The 17,001-nt window shown below is 43.1% G+C and overlaps 2 protein-coding genes across 3 annotated transcripts; both read left to right on the top strand.

Moving 5' to 3' along the window:
- Positions 1-184: 184 nt before the first annotated feature.
- LOC124033892 (adhesion G-protein coupled receptor G2-like) lies at positions 185-9,049 on the top strand. Its single transcript, XM_046346283.1, has 14 exons — positions 185-311; positions 754-822; positions 3,071-3,304; positions 3,477-3,651; positions 3,738-3,888; positions 4,548-4,670; positions 4,835-4,954; positions 5,857-5,896; positions 6,078-6,193; positions 6,290-6,408; positions 6,629-6,897; positions 7,018-7,123; positions 7,373-7,662; positions 7,883-9,049. The coding sequence occupies exons 1-14, from the start codon at positions 215-217 to the stop codon at positions 8,068-8,070; spliced, it is 2,097 nt and encodes a 698-aa protein (XP_046202239.1). The 5' UTR covers positions 185-214; the 3' UTR covers positions 8,071-9,049.
- Positions 9,050-9,139: 90 nt separating this feature from the next.
- LOC124033895 (adhesion G-protein coupled receptor G5-like) lies at positions 9,140-15,315 on the top strand. 2 transcript variants are annotated; one of them, XM_046346297.1, is made up of 12 exons: positions 9,140-9,330; positions 9,798-9,861; positions 10,240-10,330; positions 10,525-10,659; positions 10,907-11,035; positions 11,174-11,228; positions 11,380-11,471; positions 12,881-12,999; positions 13,242-13,522; positions 13,666-13,726; positions 13,839-14,119; positions 14,240-15,315. In XM_046346297.1, the coding sequence occupies exons 1-12, from the start codon at positions 9,270-9,272 to the stop codon at positions 14,347-14,349; spliced, it is 1,479 nt and encodes a 492-aa protein (XP_046202253.1). In that variant the 5' UTR covers positions 9,140-9,269; the 3' UTR covers positions 14,350-15,315. The 2 variants fall into 2 exon arrangements, with proteins under 2 accessions (XP_046202253.1, XP_046202252.1); XM_046346296.1 differs by having other exon boundaries at positions 13,627-13,726; positions 14,240-15,313.
- Positions 15,316-17,001: the final 1,686 nt, after the last annotated feature.

Genomic DNA, 17,001 nt, shown 5'->3' with positions numbered 1-17,001 from the left:
CAAAACTGTAGCCTATTCATTGATACTCCGCTCGAGCGAGCTGAAGTCCAGACTAGATTTGCATAAAACAAATGCAATGCCGCCATTTTCCTCCAAAGGTTACATAAAGATATTCAAATGTTGCAGTTATAAAATTTGACTATGAACAGTCATGAAATAAAACAGCTCCAAACATTAGAATAGACGTTTGTTCAAGGCACAGTTGGAAATACAAATGGGATGGGAGTTTACTCTGTCCAATGATGTGATTATCTCTACAAAGCACACCGTGGTTTCACAGACCATTTGCTCACCCCACAAGGACATCAAATGTGAGTGAAATCAACTGCTAGCGTGTAAGTAAGTGGTACGTGTTTGTGTGTGAAGGAATATGATTCCATCCTATTTTGTTATTGTCAAGTTCAGCTATTGTGTTGATAATGTTGTGTCATTGTCTTACCTGAGTGATGGCAGAATGATATGTCTGGGAATAAGCAGAGATCACCGTGTTGATTGTCAGAACGCATGGCTAGGTTTTGTTAGTGCTGAAGTTTTGTTGAAAACAGGCAGAATGTGTTAGGTATACCTTGTGGTATTAAGTAGTGTTAGCCTCGGTGTCCAGCTGAAATGTAATTCTCTGGCTGTATTGTGTACTTTACTGAGTGTGATGTTGAATGAGTGGCAAGGGCTATGGCAGTATGTTGAAAACAAGGATTACTTTGTAATGTATGTTTTTGGTCATTCATGTTTTCTACTGTTCTACCCTTAAAACAGCCACAATGTTTCCTATGCGTCTACTTCTACTGATATCTGGAACACTGGCTATGAATTGCTCAAATTCAGGTACGAGCACATCTCAACTAACCGGTGCCCCACGCACACGGACTCTGTACCGGTACCCCCTGTATATACAGTGCCTTGCGAAAGTATTCGGCCCCCTTGAACTTTGCGTCCTTATGCCACATTTCAGGCTTCAAACATAAAGATATAAATCTGTATTTTTTGTGAAGAATCAACAACAAGTGGGACACAATCATGAAGTGGAACGACATTTATTGGATATTTCAAACTTGTTTAACAAATCAAAAACTGAAAAATTGGGCGTGCAAAAGTTTTCAGCCCCTTTACTTTCAGTGCAGCAAACTCTCTCCAGACGTTCAGTGAGGATCTCTGAATGATCCAATGTTGACCTAAATGACTAATGATGATAAATACAATCCACCTGTGTGTAATCAAGTCTCCGTATAAATGCACCTGCACTGTGATAGTCTCAGAGGTCCGTCCGTTAAAAGCGCAGAAAGCATCATGAAGAACAAGGAACACACCAGGCAGGTCCGAGATACTGTTGTGAAGAAGTTTAAAGCCGGATTTGGATACAAAAATATTTCCCAAGCTTTAAACATCCCAAGGAGCACTGTGCAAGCGATAATATTGAAATGGAATGAGTATCAGACCACTGCAAATCTATCAAGACGTGGCCGTCCCTCTAAACTTTCAGCTCATAGAAGGAGAAGACTGATCAGAGATGCAGCCAAGAGGCCCATGATCACTCTGGATGAACTGCAGAGATCTACAGTTGAGGTGGGAGACTCTGTCCGTAGGACAACAATCAGTCGTATATTGCACAAATCTGGCCTTTATGTAAGAGTGGCAAGAAGAAAGCCATTTCTTAAAGATATCCATAAAAAGTGTCGTTTAAAGTTTGCCACAAGCCACCTGGGAGACACACCAAACATGTGGAAGAAGGTGCTCTGGTCAGATGAAACCAAAATTAAACTTTTTGGCAACAATGCAAAACGTTATGTTTGGCGTAAAAGCAACACAGCTCATCACCCTGAACACACCATCCCCACTGTCAAACATGGTGGTGGCAGCATCATGGTTTGGGCCTGCTTTTCTTCAGCAGGGACACGGAAGATGGTTAAAATTGATGGGAAGATGGATGGAGCCAAATACAGGACCATTCTGGAAGATAACCTGATGGAGTCTGCAAAAGACCTGAGACTGGGACGGAGATTTGTCTTCCAACAAGACAATGATCCAAAACATAAAGCAAAATCTACAATGGAATGGTTCAAAAATAAACATATCCAGGTGTTAGAATGGCCAAGTCAAAGTCCAGACCTGAATCCAATCGAGAATCTGTGGAAAGAACTGAAAACTGCTGTTCACAAATGCTCTCCATCCAACCTCACTGAGCTCGAGCTGTTTTGCAAGGAGGAATGGGAAAAAATGTCAGTCCCTCGATGTGCAAAACTGATAGACATACCCCAAGCGACTTACAGCTGTAATCGTAGCAAAAGGTGGCGTTACAAAGTATTAACTTAAGGGGGCTGAATAATTTTGCGCGCCCAATTTTTCAGTTTTTGATTTGTTAACAAAGTTTGAAAAATCCAATAAATGTCATTCCACTTCATGATTGTGTCCCACTTGTTGTTGATTCTTCACAAAAAAAATACAGTTTTATATCTTTATGTTTGAAGCCTGAAATGTGGCAAAAGGTCGCAAAGTCCAAGGGGGCTGTAAACTTTCGCAAGGCACTGTAGCCTCGCTATTGTTATTTTACTGCTGCCCTTTACTTATTTGTTACTTTTATTTCTTATTCTTATTTTTTTTTGTAGCTATTTTTTATTTTTTTAACTGCATTTTTGGTTTGGGCTTGTAAGTAAGCATTTCACTATAAGGTCTTACACCTGTTGTGTTCGGGTGCATGTGACAAATACAATTTGATTTGACAAATGAGCTCAAACTGTGTTTCGTTTGAATGCACTGTGGGACCAAATCAGTGGAGGCTGCTGTGGGGAGGACGGCTCATAATAATGGGTGGAACAGAGCAAATGGAATGGCATCAAACACATGGGAACCATGTGGTTGATGTATTTGCTCCCATTCCACTCATTCCGCTCCAGCCACTACCACGATGCCGTCCTCCCCAATTGATATGGAGGGCTTAAGTACACTTGATTTGGGTTAGTATTGGTACAATTATTTTATGCTGTTGTAATAATTAGGCAAAAAGCTGTATATAAAAAGCTGTATACAAAAAGCTGCACGGTCGAGATGTTTATCTATTGCTATTTCATTTCCATAGATGATACCTTTTATTTAAACACCACAACCGGGGAGATTTCAATGACAATAAACCTGCCGAACAAGACTATCACCATCAACGATAAAGCCGAGGAGGATCTGAAATGCTTTTGGTTCATTGAAAGCTATGTTGAGTGCACCTCAATGAACTTGACCTCTATTAACCTCACTGAGTGTCAGACGGTGCAGATTTCTGTCGTCGAGAACTCAACCAGCAAGTTGATCTTCAACATATGTGAACCTACCTTTTTTTTTCGTTTTGTCTATTCGTAATCTCGAAATATCTGAATGAAACGTGAAACTGTAGCTGTGATTCCTCTGTGATGTCAGAGGTGTTATATATTCATAACAAAACGACAGTAATAACCCTTACTGAACCGTAACGCTCTTTTTTTTTTGTCCCTCAGCTTCCTCCATGTGTGAGGTCACCAAGTGTACTGGGACAGCAATCACTGCCCTGATGAGAGAGACACAAGACCATCCCAGTGAGGGTCCAAAGGATCTTAAAAGGGTCCTGAACATGCGAAATATGTGTGCAGACCTGTTCAAAAATGATTGGACCATGAGGATGATGTTTATTGGGTAAGTGACCAGCCAACCTGTTTCCATTGACTTCTGAAAGAGACGTAACTTTGATGAGCTGCCCTGCCGCTGTGCTGTATTTGCAGCATTGAACGGGGCCTGATACACAACATGATGAACATCTCAATCACCGGAGAGCCTGTGTACTACGACCTCAGGGATCTGGCTCTGACTGTGTTCAACCTGGCCAACCTAACCAGTGCGGATGACAAGATGGTGAACATAAAAGCCCCAGAGGTAGGGCTGCTGTTATCTGGGTTTGTGTTCAGGCATCTTGTCTCCGATTGAGGTCAAGAGAGGCACCCATCCTATAGAACATGTGTGTCAGTTCCAAATGCATACACTACCTTTCAAAAGTTTGGGGTCACATTGAATTGTCCTTGTTTTTGAAAGAAAAGCACATTTTGTTGTCCATTGAAATGACATCAAATTGATCAGGAATAAAGTGTAGACATTGTTAATGTTGTAAATGACTATTGTAGCTGGAAACGGCTGCTTTTTTATGGAATATCTACATAGGCGTACAGAGGCTCATTATCAGCAACCATCACTCCTGTGTTCCAATGACACGTTGTGTTAGCTCAACCAAGTTTATCATTTTAAAAGGCTAATTGATCATTAGCAAACCCTTTTGGAATTATGTGAGCATAGCTGAAAACTTTTGTTCTGATTTTTAAAAAATAATAATAATTTTTAAATGTACTTTTCTTTCAAAAACAAGGACATTTCTAAGTGACCCCAAACTTTTGAACGGTAGTGTATGTCCTGAGTAAATATGTGGTCTGTGTATATTTTATTTACATATTGTAATACTCTGACTGCAGAAGGGGACCCTCTAATGATAATGAGTATAGTGTGTCAGCTAGGTATTTTCCTTTCCCGCTGAAATGATTCAGCTCCTCCCTGAGAACAACTCTTACATTCCGGAAACATGGATCCCTATTGATGCACTCCAGAACATCCCGGAGGAAAATAGGAGAGTGGGCGTGGTCACCTATAAATCACCCAATCAGTTCTTGGTAGGACTTCTCATATTGAGCATCTATTCTATAATTTAATTCAATCATTCTTCCAATTCAGTAAATTCAAATAAATCAAACATTTTGTGGTTTGATGGACTGGGCTTTCATGAAATCGCAAACCCTCATAATCCTCCATGTCATTATCACCCTCTTCTATCCAGGTTAAAGAGGAACTCGTGAGAACCATGGCCATACGGATCGAGGTGGATGGCGGCAGACAACTTGAGAACTTGATCACTCCACTCAAGATGAAGTTCAAATTGCTTGACCCTATAATACCAGTAAATTGTCGTCATAAGACTTAGGATGTTCCTGTAATTGCGACATACAAATGTTTTGAGATAGTGACAGATTCTTGGTTGTTTTGGCTCTGTACTCCAGGACTATGAGGCTAAAGTGCAGCCTGTCAAGCCCACATTTTCGGGTATTTTCATCCATATCGGGTGAACTGTTTCGAAATTACAGCTCTTTTTGTATTTTTGTATATAGTCTCTCCATTTTAGGGGACCAAATGTATTGGGACTCATTCATTTATATGTGTATTGAAGTAATCAAAAGTTTAGTATTTGGTCCCATATTCCCAGCACACAATTATTACATTATTATTAAGCTTGTGAATCTACAAACCTGTTGGATGCATTTGCTGTTTGTTTTGCTTGTGTTTCAGATCATTTTGTGCCCAATATAAATTAATCGTAAATAATGTGTTGTTTCATTCTGGAGTCACTTTTATTATAACAATATAATATGTCTCTTAAGACTTTAACACATTAATGTAGATGCTACCATGATTACGGATAGTCCTGAATGAATCGTGAATAATGTTGAGTGAGAAAGTTGCAGACGAACAAGTATCATTCCCCCCAACAAAAATGCGAACCTCCCCTGTTATTGTAATAGTGAGAGTTTAGCATGTCTTGGGGGTATGATATTTGTGCATCTGTAACTTTCTCACTCGTCATGAATTATTGTTCTAAACGGTTCACCCGATATGGATGAAAAAACCCTCAAATGAAAGCGGACAGTCTGCATTTGAACCTCTTAGTCATCACATCCAAAATACTGGAGTACAGAGCCAAAACAACAAAAAATGTGTTACTGTCCCAATAATTTTGTAGCTCACTGTAGTTCACAGCTGATCCTATTAATGCATTACCGAATCAGTGTTTTTTTTTCTCTACAGGTGAATTACAGCCTGTCGTGTCAATATTTCAATGAATATGGTGGGTTGATTTCTGTTACAGTATGTAGGCCTACAGTAACTGTGTTTACATAAAACTACAGTCCACTGCATACCACAGTCCTTTGCATAACATTCTGTTGTTGCCTCATATGGCAATAGAAGCTGTACACGTACCGACTGCATTTGTGAATGACTAAAAAAGGGTACTCTCTTCCAAACAGGGAACATAAGCCTCCCAGAAACTGTCTTTTGGAAGACGGATGGATGCGTTACTAAGATCAACGACAGCGTGGTCGAGTGCCTCTGTAACCACGCTACGCCGTTTGCCGTGCTGCTGGTGAGCCATTTATATCCACCAATTCATCTACATCATCCTATCATAAATGTCACCTGGTGATAGTCGTCACGCCGTATCCATTCTTGTCCCTTCCAGATCGCCGACCTATCTATTGACGGTGTGCACTGGCAGGTCTTGTCTTACATCAGCTACATTGGCTGTGGCTTGTCGGCCTTCTTCACCGCCATATCCTTCCTCACCTACGTCATCACCACGTATGTGATCCCCCCCCCCCACCTCACCAAAATGCCGCCTGCCCACTTTTCCCTTCGTTCTCCATTTTGAATTGGATCTCTTCCGCTGTAATGTTTCATCCCGTGTCTATTTCCGCATGGCCCGTGTCGTCCCTGCGCCTGTATAGATGACTGCACCCGTACTAGTCATCTATCCACGCTGTTTTATCACTTGTCTGATACGGTTGTGCCTTTGCTTTAGGAACTCCAGGGCGGACAACGCCAACAGCATCCACGTGTCACTGAGCGGGGCTTTGTTCCTGCTCAACACCTCTTTCCTGCTCAACGAGTGGGGGGCCAGTCTGGGCATCAGGGGCGTGTGTGTCTTCATTGCGGCGGCCATTCACTACAGCCTCCTCAGCTGTTTCACCTGGATGGCCATTGAAGCTGTCCACCTGTATCTCCTCCTGGTCAAGGTGTTCAACACTTACTACCGACACTATATGGCCAAGCTGTCTGCCATTGGCTGGGGTAAGTGAATCAGTTCTAAACATGCTCATTCAGGTGAGAGACACAGTGGAACAAGAGTTTGCGGACACGGAACCGTGGTCGGACCTGTGAATACACTCATCCTGTGTGTGCACTGTTCAGGACTCCCTGGTATCGTTGTGGGAGTTTCATTGGCGGTCAAGGATATCAAACCGCTATATGGACCTACGGAAATGACTATGGCAGACACTAACCAGACAAATACAATGTGAGTAAATGTTATCTTTCTCTTTTTGGACGTTCACTTTTTATCAGTACAATTTCAGGGGTGGCCCAATGTACAGCATGTTCATGTTCCTAATGAACGTTCTATGTGGAGAATGTTGAGGACAAGGTGAATATGACAAGGTGAATATGATTATGTGTATTGGTAAAGACCAGATGCAGTTTGTCCAGTAGAATCACAGTTTAATCACTGCGTCACTGCATTTTAACCAGGGCTCTCTCCCCACCCCAGCTGCTGGATCACGGACATCCCCTTCTTCTACAGTATGAACCTGGCCTACTTCACCATCATCTTTGTCCTTAACTCTGGCATTCTGTTAACGGTGACCACCCGGATCTGCCAGCTGCAGCGCTATGGCAGTAAGGGCAAGCCTGGGAAGGCAAGCCTGGCCTGGAAGGACATCGGCACCGTCCTGGGTCTGACCTGCCTGCTGGGCATCACCTGGGGCCTGGCCTTCCTCAGCTACGGCTATGTCAACCTTCCCATCCTCTACCTGTTCAGCATTTTCAACTCCCTTCAAGGTGACCCAGGGAACATCACGAAAGACAGGGACAGAAAGAGATAGTAAAGCTGATGTTGAGGGGTGGAAGGGAAGAGAGTGGAGATCAAATAAGATTATGTACAAATTGAGAGGAGTGTCAGGTAGAGAAAATGTGGCCCTATGATCTTGAAAGCCCCTATTATTGAGCACCTATGTGGGTGGAGTCTGAGTGATGATCTGTTTGTGTTTCTCTCTCAAAGGATTCTTTATATTCCTATGGATCTGTGGCACTGCCAGGAAAGACAGGGAGCGGGCGGCGAATACCAAGAGCACATCAGCAGCTCTGAACACCTCTACAGCCAAACCCAAGGAGGAGATGTTCCCTGGCAACAACCCCTTACCAGTAAACAATGTCTGTCCACAATGGAGATCACCCATATCTTCTTAGATGGCAAGGGGAGTTTTGGCTTTTGTGTCTAATGGCATATGCATTGTCTCTTTCTTTCTCTTTCAAATTGAGTTATGGTTTCTACACCGGTTGTGTGCGTGTGAGTTCCTGTGCTGTGTGTTTTGGGCTTTTGTGGCTTTGTGGATGGAGCAGATGACTACGGGTCTCGTCCCGTGTGTTAATCATCGTGCGTGTGTGTTATTTATTCAAGGTACTCCTCGCTCTTTTGTTTGGGTTTCAACCCTGTGTCTTTGTTACGTGTTTGTTTGGTCTTCGTCCCGTGCCTTTACACGGCACGCCGTAATTTGAGGCTGAATATAAAAAACTATTACGCATTCCTGCACCTGTCTCCCGAATCCATTTATACCAACGTGACATGCATTTTCTTCTGTATCATTCCAATGTATTTATTGGGAAAGTGCTTTGAGGGAATCATTTTACTTGAAGTGTACGTTGTTTATGATTATCAACCTTCATTAAATATCCGATCTCAAGTTGCGGAACTGACTGGTGCATAATTAGTCAGTGGCAAACCAAAGGATTTAATTTCCTGCATACCATTTAGTTTCCTGCATACCATTTAGTTTCCTGCATACCATTTAGTTTCCTGCATAAACTTTTTCACACCGCCTCATCATTATTAGTTTCACAATCAATCACTTGATTTTCTAACTCAACTATGGAAAGTGTGTTGCAATCTGGTAATGTTTTCTACATTTGAACTAATATCACTTCTGCAGAAAGTGTCTCACTGGGAGCATTAGGTTCTCAACTGCACACACGATTGCCCATTTGCATATGATTGTGAAACAGTGACATCCTCTTTTCTAGCAATTTTCTGGTGAGTGTCAGAATGAGTCTTAGAGATGCTGAGAAATGATTCTTGATGATTTTTCTTAAATTGTATGTGGAGACGTCTTATGAACAGTATGTTTTTCAAATTTATATTGTCTAATAAATGTAAGTGTTGTATTCATTACATGCTGTGTTTACAATAGCCTACTTTTATTCACCCAGTTTTGTAATGCCATAGCCTACAGTATACTCAATTAACTTCCTGCACATACAAATATGTCCAACCCCCTCTCTAATTATAGTAATGATATGAAACCAGGAAACAACAACACACGAGCAAAGAACAACTAACAAGACAGACCATTAACCCATCAGCAATCACAGACTGAAAGAGAGAGAGAGTGATGAAGACCAGTTATTTAATTCTAATATTTATATGCATCCCTGCAACCCTGAGAACCAATGGTAAGCTCCTGTTTGTTTCTATGTGTCGAGCAAGTGTTAAAATGGATGGCACGTGTGGATGAGTATAGGTCGAGGTTATGTAAACATTTTTGAACAAACATGGACGTTAGTGAAAAGGGGTGGACCAGTTAATTGTATATCTGGGGTGGCCAATCCTGGCCTGGAGAACTATCATTTTCAAATAAGATACCTAATCAAGGTCTGTTAAAAAAAATATACACGATTAGTTCAACCAGGTGTGTCTCAACAGGGCTGAAAAAAAGCATGCACTCACTGTGGCTCTCGAGGGCCAGGGTATGCCACCCCGGATTGACGTGGTCCCCACTGAGTTTTTGTCATCACCATTGGCTTTAGTGCCGACAGTAGTTTTTCATCTGTTTGTCTTGAGATGAAGCATTGGTACCTTGTATGGATTTTTGTCGTTTCCAGAGTGACATAAGGATTAACCTTGTCAATAACGTTTCCAGACAATCCTCCAAACTGTAAAGATGCTCTTCGAGATTGTCTTCGCCCCGAAGTGGTGTGGACCAGGTACTCCAATAAAAGTCCTTATCCCCTATTGTAAGGGGATTTTAATGTGCCACAAAAAAAGCCAGTACCTGTTTATCATTTTAACTACACAGTTAAACATCTAGCCAGTCCATATGGGAATGTCCATTAAGTTGACGTTTTAGTCATTTAGCGCTTTCATCCAGAGCACCTTATAGTAGTGAGTGGATACATATTTGTACTTTTACATACTTGTCCCCCGAGGGAAACAAACCCACAATCCTGACGTTGGAAGCACCATGCGCTACCAACTGAGCTATATGGGATTTGATAACCATTTGATATCCATTCATTACATTGATTAAGTTGAATATAAGAAAAAGGGTTCAAATCATGTAAGATGATGTGTGTTTTCGGTAGGTGTTACGAGGATAGAATTACAATATGCATTCTAATGACCAGAATGCCCATCCCAAACTTCTACAGATGGTCTGTCAACTCATCCAATAAGGTGAGATCATGAATTCATTGCTGTTGATCTCACAACCTTCTGCTTCAGCCATATATACTGGGGTGCAGCAACAAAGACTTCAGACACAGTCGAGTCTCTTGTTTATTTATTTTTATTGCTGCGTATTGCAATTTTCGGTATTTCCGATGGATATGTTGCACTTAAATCTGTAATGTCCATTAATTCCACCATAGGCAGAAGGGAGCACGAATTCTGGACACAGAGTGCACATTCCTGCATATGTTCTCCAGAGAAGCAAGAGGAACGACTCTAATAGCATTGACAATGTGCAAATTACAATGGCTGTACTCAACAGCTCTCTATTCAAGGTTGGTAACTGACTCAAACAGTAGGCTATTCTTAGTTTTAGCTGAAACCAACCAATGGTAATGGACAAAATAGTACCACTATCCGGTATACAATTCAGCACTACAGTAAAACAATGAATATATTATTTAGTATCATGAAGTCATTTATTGAGAAAGGGTTTTATGAAAGGCACATAAGACCTCTCTGAATGACGTTTGCTCATCTGCTGCTGCTTTCTGTTGCACTTCCCTCCAATGTTACCAACAGCTTAGTCCGGTTCGAGGCTCTAGATCAGGGGAAGTCCTGGGGCAGTCTGTGCTGGCTGTGAGGGTGGGGGACCACAGTGTGAGTGACCTTGACCAGCCTGTCAGAATCGCCTTCAGAAACACAAATGTGGTGGGTGAATGGAGTCCACTTGAACGTTCGACACTTACTGGCGGAATGTGACTGTGCAACTACTGTATCTCTGAGACAAATATTAGTCTAGTCTATACTTCAATGAACAGTGTGTGTTTTACATTGCCTTTGTTTCAGACTGAGAGAGGGACTTGTGTTTTCTGGAAGGACTCAGAAAATAAGAATGGCGAAGGTAGGGGCTATGGCTTGACTCATCTTTCAGTGGTGGAACCACTGCGGTGGACTAGCATGTTCTTTTCCTGTGTGTGTGAGCATTTGTGGGTGTGTGGGTGGGTGTTGAACTATATGTGTGTGTGTGACTTCTGTGGCTTTTCTGCCTGCAGGGGACTGGAGCTCAGAGGGTTGTATTACCACCCTCATTCACGGAGAGTTTGTGTGCAGCTGTAACCATCTCAGCTTCTTTGCAGTGCTCTTGGTAAATACGTGCTACAGTTGTTGTATAGGTCATTGCTTTAGTTATTTGAATAACTCTATACAAATCATAACTGTGTAATACATGCAAAGACTGATATAGAAGTCTTCAAAACACTCACTTTAAAGGGATAGTTCACTCAAATGACAAAATGTCATATTGGTTTCCTTACTCTATAAGCAGTCCATCGACAAGGTATGACAGATATCCATGCTTTGGTTTGTTTACCTGGCCATCGTTACCAAATGCTAATGTTTTGGCACAAATCCAATGCAAGGCAATGATACAGATATTAGCATATTTTGCGCTTCATGTCTAAATTATCTACAAATAACTTAATTGCTCTACACAATCAATTGTAGATACTTTAAGATAATTTGGACATGAAGTCCAAACAATGCTAATAGGTACCATTAACTTGGAAATGTTAATGCAACCACTGTGTCAGATTTCAAAATAGCTTTACGGAAAAAGCAAACCATGTAATAATCTGAGTACGGCGCTCAGAGACCAAACAAGCCAAAAAGATATCCACCATATTGTGCAGTCGTCAGAAGTCAGAAATAACATTATATTCACTTACCTTTGATGATCTTCATCATAATGCACTCCCAGGAATCCCAATTCCACAATAAATCTTTGTTTTGTTCGATAATGTCCATCATTTATGTCCATATAGCTACTTTTGTTAGCGCGTTGTGTAAACAAATCCAAACTCATGAAGCGCATTCACTTGGAGCTGTTCCGTTACAGTCCGTATAAATATGTGAAACGATGTATAGAATAAATCTTTAGGAAGTTTTTAACATAAGTCTTCAACAATGTTCCAGCCGGAGAATTCCTTTGTCTTCAGAAATTCAATGGAACGAGAGAACTCTCACGTGAACGAGCGTCACGAGCTTGTGGCACTCTGCCAGACCACTGACTCAAAGAGCCCTTATGAGCCCCTCATTTACAGTAGAAGCCTGAAACAAGTTTCCAAAGACACGCGACCTCTAGTGGAAGCCTTAGGAAGTGCAACATGACCAATATCCCACTGTATCTTCAATAGGGAATGAGTTGAAAAATGACCAACCTCAGATTTCCCACTTCCTGGTTGGATTTTGTCTCAGGTTTTTGCCTGCCATATGAGTTCTGTTATACTCACACACATCATTCAAACAGTTCTAGAAACTTCAGAGTGTTTTCTATCCAAATACACTAATAAAATGCATATATTAGCAAATGGGTCTGAGTATCAGGCAGTTTACTCTGGGCACCTCTGGGCACCTTATTCATCCAAGCTACTCAATACTGCCCCCAGACATAAGAAGCTTTAACTATCACTTTAATAATTACAACATTTTTTTTGGTATGGTAAGTCCTAGCTGGTAAGATACTCTTGATTCCTTATCCTATTTTCTCACTGACAGAACTCAAAGTTGTCGGTAGACCCTGTGAATGCTGCCAACCTCGGCTACATCTCCTACATTGGTTCATCATTCTCTGTGGTTTTCACCACAGTAACCCTTGTCATGTACACTTGTCTTAGGTAAGTATTCTCTCTTCATTGAAAATAAACAGAGTAGGTAAACCATTCACAATGCAGCTACACAATAGTACACATTCACAAATGTATGTGTCAAAAATATTGAGCAATAAAATAGAGGTAAGCAAGAGACCTCACTTCAGCCCTTTAATCTGTACACAGACAAAGGCAGAAATATAGCATAAATGGTATACATTATGTAAACATCTCTGTGGGCCTGAGCCTCTTGTTTTCTGTCCCCATAGGAAGGGGCATTCTGAACAGTCAATATCTATTCATGTGCAGCTGACAGGAGCGCTCCTGTTTCTACACCTATCCTACCTCTTGAGCGAGTGGTGGGTGTGGCATGAGGCTGATGGGGCTGAGGGACATGTCTGTCTGGCCTTTGGGTTGATACTGCACTGGGCTCTCCTGTCCACCTTCACCTGGCTGGCCATTGAAGGCTTCCATCTCTACATGTTGTTAGTCCGCGTCTTCAACATCTATGTCAGGAAATACCTGCTCAAACTGAGCCTGGTTGGATGGGGTGAGATCACAAGTTCCACTCATAAGTCTGTTTTTCTTTCTTTGACAGTTGGGCGATATTCCACACCATACAATGTATAGTCTAAATGCAGTCCTTGATTCCAGGCATACCCACTGCAACTGTGATGGCCTGTTGTTTCTCAGGAGTCTACGGCATACATAGCTTCTACATGACAGGGGCCAATAACAGCTCATCAACAGACATGTGAGGTTCAATTCACAGTATTTTGTCATAGGAAGCTAATATTTATTAAATATACTGTATATCTAGCCATGAAAACAAGCAAAGGTTCAAATGGACTCTTGTCTAACTGCAGATGTTGGATAAGCAGTGCAACAGACAGCCCTGGAGTGGTAGTCAGCTACATCACAGTGAGTGGATACCTGGGCCTGGTCTTCCTCTTCAACACAGCCATTCTAGGTGTGGTGGTGGTGAAGCTGTGGGGGCAGAGAGGGAAGGGTAGGATGTGGAAGGACTGGGCCACGGTACTGGGGCTCAGCTGTGTGCTAGGAGTACCATGGGGGTTGGCATTCTGCACCTACGGCCCCCTTTCTCTCCCTGGACTGTACCTCTTCAGTATATTCAACTGCTTCCAGGGTCAGTATCCTATCACACACAACCTCTCTAAGGGAAGATATATGATTGACTGCTTTAAACCTGAGTGATCGCTGAGTGATTTGTTGCTTTTCAATCCCTCCAAAATGATTTCTACTACAGGTGTCTTCTTGTTCCTGTGGTTTCTTGCCCTTTCACGTAAGGGCCGCCCAGAGCACTCCTCTGTGAAAGACTCTTCCTGTCAAAAGATGATGGAGACAAACTTCAACTGATACTGTGGGACTTGCAACACATTCCAGCATACATTTTAATAGTGTTTGCAGACCAAGTCCTGAGTATAAAACAGCGGGGAAAGTATGATTAATTTCTTCCTGGTACGGACCTCTTTACCGAAAATAAATGTATGGGCCTAAATATAGAATTGCATATTGAATCCCTATCAATTCAATAGCATTTCTCTGGGCCTAGTGGTAAAGATTTGACATGAAACGTTTCAAATGTATGACCTTTTATTATGGCATCAACAAAACCAGTCATGATGTTTTAATCAGCTTGTCAAACATCGGCCCCTTTACTAGGCTACCCGAGCACGTTTATCCACTTATCCAACATACTTCCAGCCCCCAAACAATGGTGAATTGAAAGAGACAGCTGTTCCACAAAACACCAAAAAGTGTCATGACATTTGGCGTTTGTATTTAGGCCAGAATATATGCGTCCACTGCTGTCTGCGTGCATCTTGGTGTCGGCCACTCATCTCTGCCGTGGCATAATTTCAGTGTTTTTACATTACATTTTGGAGCATAGGCCTACCACCTGTTTTCATGTCCATTTGCAAAATGTTCATGCCTCTGACAAGCGGTAATAATAAAATAAAAGTGGTGTAAAAGCCTACAGTTTTTTAAACATTTCAATTTCAATTATTGTGATATATTGTATTTTACCGGTACAGCAAACCCTCGCTATTTATTTTGTGGGGACACCGTACCAGACCGTACCAACTTACTTTCACCCCTGGTGTAAACATGACATTTATGATATGGCACATAAAGTGTGACACATGAGGCAAATAGCCATTAGCACACAGACTATCTACTGAATAAAATGGTGCTTGGTGTTGTGGTGTTAATCAGAAAATTGAATTATTTAATGCTTTCTTATTGTTTCATAAAAATAATCTGCCAATGCTATTAGACCCATGATTCAGCCTTTTCCACAACGCATTAATGATACATAATAGAATGTCACTTTGAACTTTAATATGATGTAATTTATTGGAAACAGGAGACAAAGGGCTGTGAGACAAAGGCTTAAGGGGCGGCAGGTAGCTGCAGGTAAACAAAGGGGCGGCAGGTAGCTGCAGGTAAACAAAGGGGCGGCAGGTAGCTGCAGGTAAACAAAGGGGCGGCAGGTAGCTGCAGGTAAACAAAGGGGAGGCAGGTAGCTGCAGGTAAATAAAGGGGAGGCAGATAGCGGCAGGTAAATAAAGGGGAGGCAGGTAGCGGCAGGTAAACAAAGGGGAGGCAGGTAGCGGCAGGTAAACAAAGGGGAGGCAGGTAGCGGCAGGTAAACAAAGGGGAGGCAGGTAGCGGCAGGTAAACAAAGGGGAGGCAGGTAGCGGCAGGTAAACAAAGGGGCGGCAGGTAGCTGCAGGTAAATAAAGGGGAGGCAGGTAGCGGCAGGTAAACAAAGGGGAGGCAGGTAGCGGCAGGTAAACAAAGGGGAGGCAGGTAGCGGCAGGTAAACAAAGGGGAGGCAGGTAGCGGCAGGTAAACAAAGGGGAGGCAGGTAGCGGCAGGTAAACAAAGGGGAGGCAGGTAGCGGCAGGTAAACAAAGGGGAGGCAGGTAGCGGCAGGTAAACAAAGGGGAGGCAGGTAGCGGCAGGTAAACAAAGGGGAGGCAGGTAGCGGCAGGTAAACAAAGGGGAGGCAGGTAGCGGCAGGTAAACAAAGGGGAGGCAGGTAGCGGCAGGTAAACAAAGGGGAGGCAGGTAGCGGCAGGTAAACAAAGGGGAGGCAGGTAGCGGCAGGTAAACAAAGGGGAGGCAGGTAGCGGCAGGTAAACAAAGGGGAGGCAGGTAGCGGCAGGTAAACAAAGGGGAGGCAGGTAGCGGCAGGTAAACAAAGGGGAGGCAGGTAGCGGCAGGTAAACAAAGGGGAGGCAGGTAGCGGCAGGTAAACAAAGGGGAGGCAGGTAGCGGCAGGTAAACAAAGGGGAGGCAGGTAGCGGCAGGTAAACAAAGGGGAGGCAGGTAGCGGCAGGTAAACAAAGGGGAGGCAGGTAGCGGCAGGTAAACAAAGGGGAGGCAGGTAGCGGCAGGTAAACAAAGGGTAGGCAGGTAGCGGCAGGTAAACAAAGGGGAGGCAGATAGCGGCAGGTAAACAAAGGGGAGGCAGATAGCGGCAGGTAAACAAAGGGGAGGCAGGTAGCGGCAGGTAAACAAAGGGGAGGCAGGTAGCGGCAGGTAAACAAAGGGGAGGCAGGTAGCGGCAGGTAAACAAAGGGGAGGCAGGTAGCGGCAGGTAAACAAAGGGTAGGCAGGTAGCGGCAGGTAAACAAAGGGGAGGCAGATAGCGGCAGGTAAACAAAGGGGAGGCAGATAGCGGCAGGTAAACAAAGGGGAGGCAGGTAGCGGCAGGTAAACAAAGGGGAGGCAGGTAGCGGCAGGTAAACAAAGGGGAGGCAGGTAGCTGCAGGTAAACAAAGGGGAGGCAGGTAGCGGCAGGTAAACAAAGGGGAGGCAGGTAGCTGCAGGTAAACAGCTACCTGCCTCCCCTTGTCTCCACCCTCCACCCTCTCCAAGTGTCGCTTATTTTCCCTGGTGTATTTATTCCTGTGTTTCCTGTCTCTCTGTGCCAGTTCGTCTTGTTTGTCAAGTCAACCAGCGTTTTGTTTCTCAGCTCCTGCTTTCCCAGTCTCTCTT

The sequence above is a fragment of the Oncorhynchus gorbuscha genome, linkage group LG04 (genome assembly GCF_021184085.1).
Source record: "Oncorhynchus gorbuscha isolate QuinsamMale2020 ecotype Even-year linkage group LG04, OgorEven_v1.0, whole genome shotgun sequence".
NCBI classification, from domain to species: Eukaryota; Metazoa; Chordata; class Actinopteri; order Salmoniformes; family Salmonidae; genus Oncorhynchus; species Oncorhynchus gorbuscha.
This window is presented reverse-complemented; position numbering and strand designations above follow the sequence as displayed.

Excerpts from the sequence above, each read along its gene's own strand:
- LOC124033892 (XM_046346283.1), top strand. The coding sequence starts at position 215 with ATGGGATGGGAGTTTACTCTGTCCAATGATGTGATTATCTCTACAAAG. Across the intron at positions 3,652-3,737 it reads ATGAGGATGATGTTTATTGG|CATTGAACGGGGCCTGATAC; the intron begins GTAAGTGACCAG and ends CTGTATTTGCAG. Across the intron at positions 6,409-6,628 it reads CTCACCTACGTCATCACCAC|GAACTCCAGGGCGGACAACG; the intron begins GTATGTGATCCC and ends CCTTTGCTTTAG.
- LOC124033895 (XM_046346296.1), top strand. The coding sequence starts at position 9,270 with ATGAAGACCAGTTATTTAATTCTAATATTTATATGCATCCCTGCAACC. Across the intron at positions 11,472-12,880 it reads GCTTCTTTGCAGTGCTCTTG|AACTCAAAGTTGTCGGTAGA; the intron begins GTAAATACGTGC and ends TCTCACTGACAG. Across the intron at positions 13,523-13,626 it reads ACTGAGCCTGGTTGGATGGG|GCATACCCACTGCAACTGTG; the intron begins GTGAGATCACAA and ends CCTTGATTCCAG.